Source organism: Acipenser ruthenus, chromosome 26, assembly GCF_902713425.1.
Source record: "Acipenser ruthenus chromosome 26, fAciRut3.2 maternal haplotype, whole genome shotgun sequence".
In the NCBI taxonomy this organism is placed as follows: domain Eukaryota; kingdom Metazoa; phylum Chordata; class Actinopteri; order Acipenseriformes; family Acipenseridae; genus Acipenser; species Acipenser ruthenus.
The window spans coordinates 2,314,388-2,329,967 of NC_081214.1; the positions used below are offsets into that span (position 1 = coordinate 2,314,388).

General features: G+C 47.0%; 1 protein-coding gene across 2 annotated transcripts in view; it reads left to right on the forward strand.

The window, feature by feature from the left end:
* Positions 1-15,580, forward strand: part of LOC117429582 (2-(3-amino-3-carboxypropyl)histidine synthase subunit 1-like) — a 51,619-nt gene that overhangs the window by 31,334 nt on the left and 4,705 nt on the right. For both annotated transcript variants that reach the window (XM_059001034.1, XM_059001033.1), the window contains exons 7-9: positions 2,429-2,497; positions 3,406-3,562; positions 6,202-6,302. In XM_059001034.1, the coding sequence (XP_058857017.1) occupies positions 2,429-2,497; positions 3,406-3,562; positions 6,202-6,302 (327 nt within the window). The remainder of the gene's footprint in view (positions 1-2,428; positions 2,498-3,405; positions 3,563-6,201; positions 6,303-15,580) is intronic.

Sequence of the window (15,580 nt, forward strand, 5' to 3'; positions counted from 1 at the left end):
ATTCCGTATTTGTGGGCGTGTGTGTGTGTGTGTGTTTGTCTCAACAGTGTGTACAGTAGTTGTCTCTCCAAGAAAGCTTTTATGTTCTCATCTGAAATATTTTTTTCAGCATATGAAAATGATTAATTTTCCAGTTTTTTGGCAATGGGCAGGGCAATGAAGACCCAATATACTTGCAAAGCTCTAGATCAGCCACATGGCAATACTGGTAATAGTAACGTATCAAATCTTTGACAAGCGTTTTCGTCTAGAAGAAGTTTTTCTTTCAGCATTACTGCGTGTGGTTCTGCCCCATGCAGTCCGTACCACTGCCTGCTGGTCACAGCGAGCAGGGTAGATAGCCTGTCTCCCAGTGGGATCACGCTGCTTTCACCCCGGGGGGTAGTTGTGTAACACGGGGTCATTTGGGCTAATCCGTCTGCCTTTGATAGCAGAGCTGCCCAGGAGAGGATTGATCCGTCAGGGTGGCTACTTAGCAGGAACTCTCGCAGCGTGGCATTGCCTGAGCCCGCTCGGTGGAATTGGCTTAATGAAGACTCTCTCGCGGGCGTGTTCCTGTGGAAACATCCTTGAAGATGTTTACAGGATTGCGCGCAAGCATATTTGCACCAATTTTCACAACGACTTGCACCCCTGATAAAGCATATTAATAAACTATGGTAAATGCACAGTATAACCATGGGAAACGGCAAAACTACTGTAGTGAACTTTTATAAGAAATCTGAGTAGCGTTATTGTGCATCATGTGGCAGCTGAAGACTAATCCATGCAGCTGGATCTTCTGGAGAGAGACTGCCCAGGTTAATTATATACTGTACAGGGGACCAGACCTGTTGTCCCTGTCAGATACCGTGTTTGTGAATTTCAAGAGCAGATGAAATCTGTAAGCCTGAGCCGCAAAAAGCGCCAGATTGGCATTCTGATCAAACGCACGGCGGAGATCAAAAAAGAGGACATCGACTTTCTTCACAGCACCGAGAGCTTAAGAGGCGACTGGCCGGATTCAAGTGCTGCATCCACCAGAGAAGCCCCTGTCTGGTTTGTGGTGTGGACCAATGAGCACCCCGCCTGCAGCCTTTGAGGAATTCACTTTTTAATGACTCCCAGGCCCTCTTGTTTACACTGCTCTTAAACTGAAGAATAATGAAGCAGATGAAGGGTTTTGTGGGAGGAACGTGTCTCTTGCCTGAGCAAATGATAAGATGAAAGCAGACTGCAGCCCTGCACCCAGGGATCTGCAGAGTTAGACAGTGCAGAGTTGTGTAATAAAGGAAATACAGAATCAGTCCTGGGTTTTACTATGGAGAAAGATATGTGTAACATATCAAAACATTGGGCAACTGGCTGTTTGAGATATATAAAATTGCTGATTCCAGCCCATTGTGATGTCATACAGCACTATGACATCACAATTGCAATCGTGTCTGACAGCACTGGGTCTGATTTCCAGGTTCACGCAGCTTTCAGAACTTAGAATTAGAAGCTTGAATCAAGCGTGTTCTACATAACTGTGCCCTTGCAAAAGCATTAGCCATCAAACCAGTACATTGAGCAAGTGTGCTGGTGTGCAGTCCTAATCCACGACGGATCAGACACAGGAGGCCTGTATAACCAACTCTCGAGACTGGTTAGTTACCAGCCATTCCCTCGCTTGTGATGGAAACCCTGTCCTGTCACTGACACCCAGTGTTCCTACCAATAAACTGCTCGTTTGCTCAGCCAGCTCCTCTGGGTCTTGTGTCGGTTGCGCTGTTGAGCCATGTTCAAACAAAGGTTTAGCATGAGCGCAAGTTCCAGGGAAAAAGCTGTTTAAATGCGTGGCTGTCACTGCTACAATTAATGAAAGGGGGAAGTCTATGATTAATATGCATGATCATGAGATTATATATATATATATATATATATATATATATATATATGTATGTATAATATGTATGTATGTATGTATGCAAGCATTGCTGCATTCATTCCCTGTTTTACAGTATATGTGTATCTATGTGTGTGTGTACTGTACAGTGTAGTGTATATGTGTGTGAGTGATATGCATCGGACTAGTCAGCCCCGCATCAATAACCCAGCCTCTTAATAGTCTGGCAATTGCACAGATCCTTTTGCCTGCGATTTATGATGTCAATCTAACAAAGACAATACGGACGTTCAGTGATCTATACATTTTAATTAAGAGTGTACGAGGCTGCCTGCCTGACAGCTGCAAGCTTCAGTCCATCGCTCTGTGATCGTTCGGTTGTCATTTGTGGGTGGGGGGCAGTGGGAGTCCTGCACAGTGATTGATTTTCCTGATCAACGCAAATCCTGTCAAATAACAAGTGTGTGATGTGTTTGTGTGGGTTTTCTGTGTGCTGTGTATTGCGTTGGCAGCAGTGAAATGCAGCCCTGGTTTTTCACACCCTGCTGTGTGTTTCCTCAGGTATCTCGGAGACGGACGCTTTCATCTGGAGTCGATAATGATCGCTAACCCTGACACTCCTGCTTACAGGTGAGAATAAACTTCCCCTCGGCCACACTGATTCGAACGCTCTGAGCTCTGAGCACTAGAGCCACACTGCCTCCCTCTCTCCCTCCCAGTCCCTCAGCTCTGAGCACTAGAGCCACACTGCCTCCCTCTCTCCCTCCCAGTCCCTCAGCTCTGAGCACTAGAGCCACACTGCCTCCCTCTCTCCCTCCCAGTCCCTCAGCTCTGAGCACTAGGAGCCACACTGCCTCCCTCTCTCCCTCCCAGTCCCTCAGCTCTGAGCACTAGAGCCACACTGCCTCCCTCTCTCCCTCCCAGTCCCTCAGCTCTGAGCACTAGAGCCACACTGCCTCCCTCTCTCCCTCCCAGTTCCTCAGCTCTGAGCACTAGAGCCACACTGCCTCCCTCTCTCCCTCCCAGTCCCTCAGCTCTGACCACAAGAGCCACTGCTTCCCTCCCAGTCTCTCAGTTCTCATCGCTAGGAAACCCTGCCTCTCTCCCTCTCTCCCTCTCTCCCACTCCCTCAGTTGCTGGCAGCGGTACAGTACAGTACAGTGCAATGCCCTGCATGTTCCAGTACTGTCAGTGGTAAGCCTGTAGATTACTTAGCAAGGCTATTAGTCCCTGCAGTGATTTGCAGATGAAAGCACCCCTGCTGCGTGACAGTCTGTCTCAGCCTGGCCGCTGCAGTCTGAGAGCAGGTGTCTCCGAGTCTCTCGCTGCACACACACGCCACCTGCTGCAGACCTGAGGGAATTACCGTGCCAAGAAATCTGTCTGAAAGTTTCTGTGTTGCAGTATTGCTGCCCTTGTCCCTTCACAGGTGCGTGTGTTGCCCCTTGACAGCAGTGTTCCTCTCTCTCTCTCGCTCTCTCTCTCTCTCTCTCTCTCGCTCTCTCTCTCTCTCTCTCTCTTTCTCTCTCTCTCGTCAGGTATGATCCTTACAGCAAGGTGTTCTCGCGGGAGCACTACGACCACGATGCAATGCGGGGCACCAGGAAGCAAGCCATCGAGACGGCCCGGAGCGCACAGAGCTGGGGGCTGATACTGGGGACGCTGGGCAGGCAGGGGAGCCCCAAGATACTGGAGGTGAGACACAGAGGGGGGACCCCTCCACTCATACACTCATATAGCCCAGTGTATCTGGAGAAGAGCTCATCTGATTTTGAGCTTGGCAGGGCTGTTCCTTTGTTCCCGGGGGTGTCGTAATCAAGATGTCTTCAGAATGGACCGCGGCGCGGTCATCTGTCTCACAGTCGCTGCTTGCACGGTGACCTGGAGTGCTTTTATTTTTATCTGTGACGGGGGAGAGGTAAGCTCCTGACAGGCTTTGTGTTTTCAATCTGTAACTCTCCCCCTCGGTCTGACAGGCGCACTGACACCAGAGAGCAAGCGGCTCAGAGCTTAATGAGCTGCACCTCGGCTGGTGACCTACATACAGCACGGCTTGGAACATGTGTGGCTCGTGTGCCGTTTTCAGTACTGTTTTGTTCAGCTTGTCAAGATGGAGGCTTTCTGCTTCTGTTAATATTCTTCCTGCCTGTAGAGAAAATAGATATTCAGTCATAAGAAACCTGTCATGCTAAACTAGCAACCTTGTTTCTGGTATATTTTGCAACAAAATAATATATGTAGGAGAGACTATATAAAAGAATTCAGAATCGCCTATCGAACAGAAGAAATAAAAAAGCAAATGAACCAATAGTTCTATACAAAAAAATGAAATTAGATACAAATAGATCATGTACAATATAGAAAAGTAAATGGATAAATTGACTCGATACCACGATGCCTGAAGGTCTAAATAGAAAGTAATTGTAGACTGTTACGTTATTAACTATGTAGTAAATGACATTACAAGCACATTAATAGATTTCAATAGAAATAAGTGAGTGTAGTTAGCAAGCCCTGTTAGTTTTCAAACACACTTTCCCTTCACAAAGCCATGTTGAGCATACCGAAACATTGAGAAGTTGTCTCTCTTGAGCAGAAACTTCATTTCTTGTATATCATGTATCACACTGATAGGCAGGTATGAATGTAGTATATTGAAAGCATCGAGAGAGAGAGACCTGCATTAATCTGTCACCGCTGGCACTGAAGATTTGTGTCTGCTCTAGACAGGTAACGGCTTATTCAAGGTGCTTCTGCCTTTCGCTTCTATTAAAAAAAAATATATATATACAGTATATAAAAGCAAGCCTGCTGGGGTTAGCTGGTTGGCAGTAGCAGATGAGCGCTCAGGATGTATAAATAAATGAGTAAAGTTTTCTCATGGGGCTGTGGCTGTCCTGCTGTCCTGTATGACCCTCCCCATCTCTCATCCAGCCCAGCTACAGGGGAGCGGGGGCTGACGAGGGGAGCGGGGGCTGACGAGGGGAGCGGGGGCTGACGAGGGGAGGGGGGCTGATGAGGGGAGCGGGGCCGACGAGGGGAGGGGGGCTGGCAGACGGATAACGGATGAGGGCTGGCAGGTGAGAGCGCGCTCCCCGCTGCGAGGGAGCCTTTGTAATGAATGGCCCGTCGCTGTGGATCAGCCTCGCGCTCGCGGGCAGCTCCCCCTGGCGTCAGGCTCCCAGATGCTGGGTTTGAGACTGCGAGAGACCCCCCCCCCCCCTCACCCCCTCACCCCCTCACTCACACAGATCCTGCCAGAGACGCAAGTAGCTCCAGAACCAAAAAACAAAACAGATGTGTCTCCCTACCTCAGCACCCTGCATACCTCTGCTTTGCTGTGCCATGTGCTATCCTCTAGGGGGCTCTCTCTCCCTCTCTCTCTCTCGCCCTCTCTCTCTCTCTCTCTAGGTTTTCATGTAATAAGTCATGTCCCTGTTAGAATCTATTTGTGGCTGTGCTTACAGTGGTGTCTCTCTGTCTGTCCCTGTCTGAACGCCGTGAAGTTTAACACAATGAGCTAAATGAGAGTGTTTACAGTATGGGACTTTCCTGAGCTTCTCTTTGGGCAGAGTTACCAGTGCAGTGTGTATTCCACTTGATCTGCGTGCAGGGAGGGGGTGAAGACTGTACATTAGGAAGCTCATTACGTCCTGATTTATTCCCCCCCCCATTCGCTCTCCTCTCTGTGCTGCGGCCCCCTGCTGCTCGTGTCTTTTTCGTGCTTTGTGTGAAATGACTGATTCAACCTACTCTCCTCCTTCTACTGCACTGCACTCTCAAAAAACAGATTCATCTTCCTAACCCAGAGAGGCACTGTGGTCAGTTGACCGCAGTTTATCGTCCTGTCAGGGGTTTGGGTTGGCGTGACTGGATTCCGGCTCTGAAGGGCAGAGGGTACTGACCAAAGACCTTCAAAACCTACAACAAAAACCAAAACATTTCCTTACTTCTCATAAGCATCTTACCAGCCTCTTCAGGTTTGCATGGCATGTCTTTGTATTTCTCGTGCGCTGTCACCGTGTCAGGCCTGCCATGCAAAGAGCACAGAAGAAATAAACTCTCAAATGGATCAGAGGCAGAACACTTCAAAACCATATTGTAAGGTGTGAAATCTAAATAAAATAAACTGACAAACACCTGATATTGACGTATTTAATTTGTGTATATCGAGCCTGTTGTGGGGCAAACGTTGCAAATGCGAGATTTACACTCTCCGTGGAATCCTAATTAAATGTGTTTAATTCCTGGCCAGGTTGACTGTAAACAGTACAGGTGCTGTACATTTACACCTTGTGTTCTCTCTCTCTCTCTCTCTCTCTCTCTCTCTGCAGCACCTTGAGTCTCGTCTACAGGCCCTCGGTCTCCCGTTCGTTCGAGTGCTGCTCTCTGAAATCTTCCCCAGCAAACTGGACCTGCTGCAGGACATCGATGCGTAAGACCCCTGGAACCCTGTCCCTCCGTACCTCGGTGCCATTGTTCCGCTAGCGAGAGACTTGTCTTATCATAGCTTGGACACCTTAAATCCTGTCCCTCTGCTTCAGAGTGCCTTAGTCCTGCCAGTAAAGGATTTGTCTCATCACAGTCCAGACGTCTTATGAGACATTGGCCAGTGTTTTAATGTGTCTTAGGTGTCACTTGACAGAATTTCAGTTCATGATTTTATTTAAAAAAGCATTCTTATGAATAAGTTCTTGTGAAGCCTGAGAAGCATTAATCATCTCCGAGAGCGCTGGAGAAGAATGGTTAGCCAGTTCACAAGCCGGACCGGACTGAGACATTGATGCGTGGGGCGGGTCTGTGGACTCTGGTGTTTTAGCCAGACAGCCAATAGCAGCAAAGGGCTGGAATACCGATCAAAAGAGGCGAGGCTGCTGCTGTCGAAGTGCTGTGATCCAGGTCATGTGACCGCCAGTCGTGCTAAGCCCGGGTTTTGATGGTGTAGTCAGCGAGCCTGCCTCCTGGCTGGGCACAGGGGGAAAGTAATTTAATTATTTATACGTCTGCCCTACTTTATCAGACAGGAGACGCGAGAAATACTGCACTGTACCAGCATCTTAGCTCACTCTGCTCTAACCATAAGATCGTGCTGCTTCCCTCCCTCCCAGCCCCTCATCTGTAACCACTGTGCCACACTGGATCGCCCCCCTATCCCCCATTCCCAGTCTTCCAGCTCTAATCACTCCACTGGATTCTCCATCCCCCTGCCCCCTCTGTCTCTCTCTCTCTTTAACTCCCTCTCACCCATGTCTCCCTCTCTCTTCCTGCTTCTCTCTCCCCTTTCCTCTCTGTCTGTCTTTCTCTCACTCTAAACCATGTTATTGTCAAAACAAGTCACCCGTGTATTGCCAACCTTCGTCTAATTTTAAGATGCTTCCCTCCCCCGCACTCTCTCCATGATTCACCCCCCCCACCCCTCCTCTGTTTCCCTCGCTACAATACCAGCTCCTGATCATTAAACAAACCTTGCAGAAACTAGGACATGTAACATTAAGTTTACAAACATGAAATGAGGCTCAATTACGTATCGCTGGAGGGAGGAAGCATTAGAGATGCACGGTTAGCGCAGATCCCAGTCAGACCAGCACTGGGGTATTTGTACAGTGTTATTTTGAAGCTGTTTATCCATTAATAAATGATGTGTGTGTGTGTGTGTGTGTGTGTGTGTGTGCTGGAGCTGCCTGTCTGGGAAGCTTTCTCCAGTCCTGAGTTCCCTGTTCATGCTCTCTCAGTAACAGGCACAGATAAGATCAGCGCTGGTGTAATCGGCACGACAAATCTGCTGAATTCAGAGTTCTCTCTGTGCCTGAACTGAGCAACAGGACTTCCCAGCAGACCGTGATCTCCTGTAATACTTCTTTTAAAGAGTTCCAATAGTTTGTCATGTGTAACGTGTTAGGCTTGACTAAATCTTTGGAATCGTATTTCAGTAAACTCATGCGTCCGTCCGTCCGTCTGTCACTCCACACTGGACATGAGAACTGCCTTGATTCTTCGTCAAACTGATCACGCTCTCCCAGCCTCCGCTAGGCTTTTGAGATTGGCTGTAACCCGATAACTTCTCCGTTTTTATACAAACGTGTTTAACCTTTCAGGGTCTGTGTGATTATGATGACCAGGGCTCTGTGTGTGCCCTGGTTTACAATCTCATGCAGCAGCCTTGCATCTTCGTTCTATTTGTGTTCTCAAATGCAGGGCGCTCGAAAACACACTTCTGCAGTCAAGTAGGTCTGTGTGTTAGAGCTGGGCAACAGCCACTTACTGGGAAAATTACCTAGCGGCAGTGTGCAATCGCTCAACAAAATGACATTGAAATTGCAGTGTGCCTTCCCTATGCTGAGTAGTGCTACTTTATTTGTCACAGTATTTCCATACAGCACAGTGTAGTTACACAGCAGCTTGCTTGCATGCAAACTCTCTGATCTCGTGCCTCTAGGGATGAAGAGTCTGGTGGAATACAGCAGGGCAGTAAATGGGATTGATATTATTAACCAGAGTGCCATAATAAAAACGGAAGCCAGTGAATTTGATTTCAGTTTATTTTAGTATTTCTAAGGATACAAAGTGCACATTGACTCTCATTATAAACTGAAACATAAGTAATCAATTAGACCTGTCTGGAGAGGAAACGGTGCTCTCCTCCCCCTCTCGCTCTTCCCCTCTCTGTCTCCCCCTCTCTCTCCATTTCCCTCTCCCCCTCTCTCTCCAGTCCTCCCCTTCTGCTTTTGACCCCTCTTCCCCTTTCTCTCATTTATCTCTTTCTCCACACCCCCTCTCTCTCTCTCTTTACAGTGCATCTATATCCCAGCACATTTTCCGGTTGGTGTTCAATAAATTCCCATATGCAGTTTTACCTTTTTAAGCCTCTTAATTGTAATCTAGAATTCCTATCTCTGAGCCATAGATAGTCCCAGTGAGGGGAAAGAAAAGTTTTTTTTTTCTGCTTGATTTATTAAGCTGACTGGGAGCTTCCCCACTTCCCCATATCAGCTGAAGCAACAATCCTGTTCTTAACCCAGTCCCTTGGGAATAATATTCAGCCCTGAATTCTTATTGAATTGGCCTCATGCGCTCTTGCTCTGACACGCACACGCGCCCTCGTCACACCTCTTTCCAGATGAGCTGTGCCTTGCATGTGAAGTGATGATAAAGCGCCCTGCTCTGAAAGATAGAAAGTGGACCACCGGAGAGCATTTTAACTTCCAATTGAAGCCTTGTAGCCTCTTCAGCGGATTAATATTAAATAACATTGGCAAAGAGGTATTAAAAAAATGTGTTTAAATTGTTCTGATGGGTCCAGAGGCTGTTGAAGCGTGCGTCAGGAGCGTGGAAATCATCCCCTCCCCCCCCATTGGAGGAGCTCCCTCCTATCCCCCTGTCCTCATAACCAAGTAAACCCTAACACACTGCACAGCACAGACAGGCTCGCTCAATACTGTAGTAGGGCTCTAGGGAAGAAAACTCAGCACTGCTGTAGAGGTCTCTGATAGAGAACTCAACACTGTTATAGAGGTCTCTGATGGAGAACTCAACACTGCTGTAGAGGTCTCTGATAGAGAACTCAACACTGCTATAGAGGTCTCTGATGGAGAACTCAACACTGCTATAGAGGTCTCTGATAGAGAACTCAGCACTGCTATAGAGGTCTCTGATAGAGAACTCAGCACTGCTGTAGAGGTCTCTGATAGAGAACTCAATACTGCTATAGAGGTCTCTGATGGAGAACTCAACACTGCTATAGAGGTCTCTGATAGAGAACTCAACACTGCTATAGAGGTCTCTGATAGAGAACTCAACACTGCTATAGAGGTCTCTGATAGAGAACTCAGCACTGCTGTAGAGGTCTCTGATGGAGAACTCAACACTGCTATAGAGGTCTCTGATAGAGAACTCAGCATTTCAGTAGAGGTCTCTGATGGAGAACTCAACGCTGCTATAGAGGTCTCTGATAGAGAACTCAACACTGCTATAGAGGTCTCTGATAGAGAACTCAACACTGCTATAGAGGTCTCTGATAGTATACTCAACACTGCTATAGAGGTCTCTGATAGAGAACTCAACACTGCTATAGAGGTCTCTGATGGAGAACTCAACACTGCTATAGAGGTCTCTGATGGAGAGCGCAACACTGCTATAGAGGTCTCTGATAGAGAACTCAACACTGCTATAGAGGTCTCTGATAGTATACTCAACACTGCTATAGAGGTCTCTGATAGAGAACTCAACACTGCTATAGAGGTCTCTGATGGAGAACTCAACACTGCTATAGAGGTCTCTGATAGAGAACTCAACACTGCTATAGAGTCCTAGGGTAGATAAGTCCACTCAGCACTGCTGAACTCCATAGCAGTCCCTCATTCAGTTTTGGGGTTCTTGTGGTTAGTAACTATCCCCTGCAGCCGTCATCTTCCCCTATTAGTCCCCAGTCTCTGGAGCGCATCCTGGTGGAAGATATTAGTTGTTCCTTAATGCTGTTGCTGTTGTTTTCCCAAAACTACTTGTAGTGAGGCAATTCAAGTGAACTCCATGCGCTGTGCTGTGCATTCTGAGGAAACCGCTTAAGCATCAAATCCGGTATGCAGCGCTGTGCTGTGACTCTGTGCGGGTATATACTGCAGTAATTAAGTGTGTCTCTCTACCTCAGTGCTATGACTCTGTGCGGGTATATACTGCAGTAATTAAGTGTGTCTCTCTACCTCAGTGCTATGACTCTGTGCGGGTATATACTGCAGTAATTAAGTGTGTCTCTCTACCTCAGTGCTGTGACTCTGTGCGGGTATATACTGCAGTAATTAAAAGTGTCTCTCCACCTCAGTGCTGTGGCAGGCCAGCTCAGAGACAGCGTGACACTATGGCGCTGGTCTGGGTGAGCTGTTAGTAAGGGGTTAGGTGGGGAGGGTTAATGTAACTTTGCAGAGCCCACAGGGAGAGCATGGCACTGCATGAGGAGCTACAAAGCAATTACTATGAGGATACTCTTAGCACAGCAGACTTTAAACAGGTTCAGGACTCAACCTACAGTACCTACAGCTGCTAACTGCTGAGAGAGGAGAAGGAGGCATTATTAACTGCTTCACCTCCCACGGTTTTTGCCACACTTCCCTGGTTGTAGCTAGATTCCTGGTCCCAGTGGTTGTAAGGAGAGCAGTGCTGTGTTTAAATTATTATTCATATACAGAGAGGCGTCAGGAGTATGTGAAGCATTGGGAAAAGTACATGTTTACAGCTGTAACACAAAATGAGCATGACAAAAATTTGACACAAAAAATAACAAAAAAAACTACAGGACGGTTTCACACAAATCAGTAATCCTGTTCTGTGAAACCAGCTCTGTGACTGCCGCACATGAGCAAACATTAGCTTTTACTTTTTCATCATTTTTTTTTGTTTTTTACGCTTACCTTGTTTCCTTTGACCGAGCGAATATATATTTTTTTAAAGGAACAAACAAAAAGTTTTTGAAAAGAAAGAAAAGAAAGAAGGGAGAACGGAAGAAGGAAAGCCAGCAGCAGCTGCAGAGGTCGCCCCGCAGTTCAATACAAGAGAAATGCATTTGGTGTCTAATAAAGCCGGGACGGGACTGGCTGGATGCTGCCTGCCTGCCTCTTATCTGGCTGCCACAGAGATCTGGTTTTGCATTTGGTTTTTGTTCTTCACAGGAGAAAGGCAAAGCCGTCGGCCACATGTGATTAAATGCAGTGCCTGGATTCAGGGTCCTCCCGAGATGTTGTATGACAGAATCACTTCAAAGAAACCACTGGACGCGCTTGTTTGATATGCCTTGCAATCCATTTCTTTCTTTTTTTCAATGCACTTTCTTTTTTCTTTCCTTTTCTTCAAATCCCTTGCATTATTAGATTACTAAGGGGGGTGGGGTGGATTTTCTCCCCCTACAGACAGAAGCGCGGTACTGCAAGTGCACTTTTGCACAGTGAAATCTGAATGGTATTGAACAGTGCACTCAAGCCATCACAGCAATTCTCCCGGAACATTTGTGTTTTTTTAAACAGTAATGCGCAAACCTCAGAGCGTCCCATAGTTATATTAAAAAAAGGGGGCGCAATTAGGTCTAATTGTCTTGTTTAACATCTTCCGTTTTCTATAGTTAAATCTATATGCTTAATAAACTCATTTTATGAAGTCTCGGCAGTGTAACGCTGGGAGACGTTTTCTCAAGAAAGTAAGTTAACAAACAAACCGGCAGCTGGCATTTCGCAGTGAACTGGTGCAGCGAGCGTGCAGGAGTTCTAGAATGTTCGGCAGCGTTCTAAGATTAGCTGGACGGGGAGAGATTCTGCTCTCACTCTGTGCAGTGAGCATGAATTGTTGATGAAGGCGTGCTGGCTTTAATAATGAGATCCAGACAGTCTGTAAAAGAAAAATCAGCAGGCTGTGAAGATGCTGCTGCTGTCGAACCACTTGCTGTATCCTCTGGCTATGCCATGACTTCTACAGTATTTTGTATTCAAGTGTCAAAAAAACCAAAGAGTGTGTCCGACTTCCATCGAATTAGCAGTTCAGCTGCCGTGGTTGTGCATGGGTCCCTCTGTGACGTTTGTTTGTTGAAATGTGTCGCAACACAGTTTGCCCTGCCTGCCGGCTCAGAGTTTTGAGTGATTGCTCGTATTGATTGATGCCTTCCTGGCGTGCTGCTAGCGCATTCATGCCGCTAAATCGATAAATACACATGTGTGTAAATAGCGGGCTGACCTCTAACTCAACCCTGCTCGAACACTACTCGGCTCGCTAAGCACTCTGCTAGTTGCAATTTTAATGTTATGGGAGTTCTAGTTCAGGCTGAACTCCAGCACAGTACTTTTGGGCATAAGTTGTGGGCAGGTGATTTGACTTTGCTTGCATGTAATAAGAACGTATTCTCTGTGCTAGCATGCTCGCAGTAACCTGCTTGTTCGCGTCCTGTTGAAAGCTGTATGTGAAGGAGTAAGTGAAGGTGATCGTTGAGGAAGGTTCCTGTATCCCTCCTGAACAAGTTTAAATACCTCACTGGCTCGCTGGCTGCACCCCTGGGAGTTGCTGCAGTTCTGGGTGCCTATGGTGGCTCTACACCCTATTGACAATGCAGTTGTAGGTGTTCCTAATTTCCCTCCCCTGATCCTTGATTTGCTGGACGTCTGCAGTAATGACCCTAATCAGCCTCCTGGTCATGTCGCTGGCGGAGAGGCTGTGTGAGCTGAATTGATGTGGCTGGTGGACCGCGTGACCCGGTGTTCGTGGTAGGGCCCTGTGCCTGACACGGCATTCGTTACCGTGTTCTGGGGGGTCATGCCTTATTCATGACACTCCCGGTTCCTGCTCCTCCAGGCTGACACCACATGGCCTCAGTGTGCAAAGCTGCCTGCCTTCCAAGCTGTCTTGTGTTGGTATTGTGACATGTGTCATCGAGGTTCGAAGAAGCAGGTGTATTTGTAGCAAGTAGAATTTAGCTGGATAATTGGTAGCTTCTATCAAAGCTGGGGCTGGACACCTTTAGAATGAGCTAATTCCTATTTTAATATACACCCTGCTCTTCTTACAATGGATTAGAAACAGGTGGTGTGTGCAGACGACCCTCTGTCTTCATTTAAACCCTCTTGCTCACGAGCAAACCTTCTCATACCAGAAGAGACCGTGTCAGCACACTATATATTTATAAGAAAGTCCCTCTTGAAGAGCTCAAAAGGTCTGATTTTAAAAAGATATTGCATTGTGAACAGGGTCCTGATGTTTTGCTACCAGTTTAATTTGTTTTATGCGTGTTCTGTATGATTGACTAATTATTTTAGGTCGCCCAAGGCCGATTGTGGGGAAGTTTAACAGTGTGGCACAGGCTTCAGTGCACATTGCTTCCCCCGTGGGCTTCAGTGCACTGCGCATCGCCAACATGCTTCCCCACATTCAGCCTTGAGGAGTCTTTTCAGAAGTTGTTATTTAGCTGGAATAGTCAGTCTTGAAAACTTACATGGTAAAGTATTCTTAAAGGTAATGCGATGTAGTTATATTTTTAAAATGTGAAGTATTTGGTGCTGTAATTACAATAATATTATAACACAGGGCCGCTCTGTTGGTCGGTGTTATTGTAGTGCTGCTGTCAGTCTGATGGTTTGGAGTCCGCACTGCAGACCCTGCTCGGCAGTGCGTGTGAGGAGCCGTGGTTGTCAGCCACGCTGCCCTGGGTTTAGTGTAACAGCGGTGTGGATTAGTGGTGTGGATTATTGTGGATTGTGTCTGTGCTGCGTGCCCTGGTTGCAGTGCGATTGCTGCCAGCAGCTCCCTTATTAGAACCACACACTGGGACTGGCTCCCTGAGGAAGCTGGACATGCTCAGAGACTCCCAGGATCACAGCTTCAGACTCCTCAGACTGGGCTGCTCTGAACCCCTCCAACTGTCCATTTACCTGTGGGATTAATGACTGATCTGTCACTGTGCCATTTACACTAGGTTAGTCTAGGTTCCTCTGTGTACTAGGTCCCGCCTGTGTTACAGGTTTCCATGTGTAGAAAAGAGTTGAAATGTCTACTGTATGTGCAATAGGGCTACCTGTATTCACAAGCTGGCTTGTTGCAGTGCTGTCCTTGGGGAGTCTTGGGGAATAATTAATTTGTGGATTTGTTTCGGGAGCTCCTGGGATTAGCTTGCGGAGCCGCAGGTTGGGACCCTGGTCAGCTCAGGGATACGGAGTTCCGTTTCACTGCGGAGCCACGGCACCCAGGGAGGGTGAGCGAGCGTGGCTGGAATGCGCCCGGGCTCATTAGCAAGCTTTATTACAGCTCTCGTCAGTCTGTGAATCGCTAAAGATCCGTATCTAGGGTAGCCCCTGAGAGACGCAGCTTCTGCTTTCAAGGGGGCTGCTGGGAGAAAAAAAATAATGAAACTATTATCACACAAATTTACACAGGATATTGCTTAAAGCACAGGAGGCATCTTCATAGGAATATCATATGTTGCAATACCTGGAAGTGTGATGACTCAGAAACACAAACACTTACAAGAAGGGAGGAGAGTTTCCATCTTATCAGCTGCTTGCAGTCTGTTATTGTTTCTGTTTTTAAATTTGTTTTTGATGAAATGTGTCTGTCCTTCTACACTGTCGCCTCCTCATTAGAATACAGTTCCAGTGCCACCCTATTCCTGCGTTTGCATGCACAGGGAATTGTTCCTTTTGTAATTGATCGTTTAGAAAACATTTCTTCTTGCTTGATATTGTTTGCATGAATCCATGCCAATAATCCTATGCATTCGAATCCCATTGAAAACCCAATCGGCTCCAAACTGGTTAACATGCAGTGGGTTTTGGAAATGGATTCCTCAAATAGGTAGCTTGAATCCATTAGATTGTGCAAATGAACGAGGCAAGTGTGCATTCAGATCGGTTTGCAGAGAGGTTAGGAAGCTTTGTACCTCAAATTCTCAGCCTTTTCTGCACTTTCATCCCTGCTTTGAAAAATGTGCTGCAAATGCTATTGAAGGAGTCCATCGCTGCTGCAGTTGAGATCTGAGAATAATAATAATATCTTTATTTTTATATAGCACCTTTCATAGTGGACCACCATCACAAAGCGCTTTACAGAGTTAGGCTGTGAACTGTGCATTATATGCAGAGTCACTTACAATAGCACATTGATTTAACATCTCATCTGCAGGACGGAGCACAAGGAGGTTAAGAGACTTGCTCAGGGTCACACACAGTGAGTCAGTCAGTGGCAGAGGTGGGA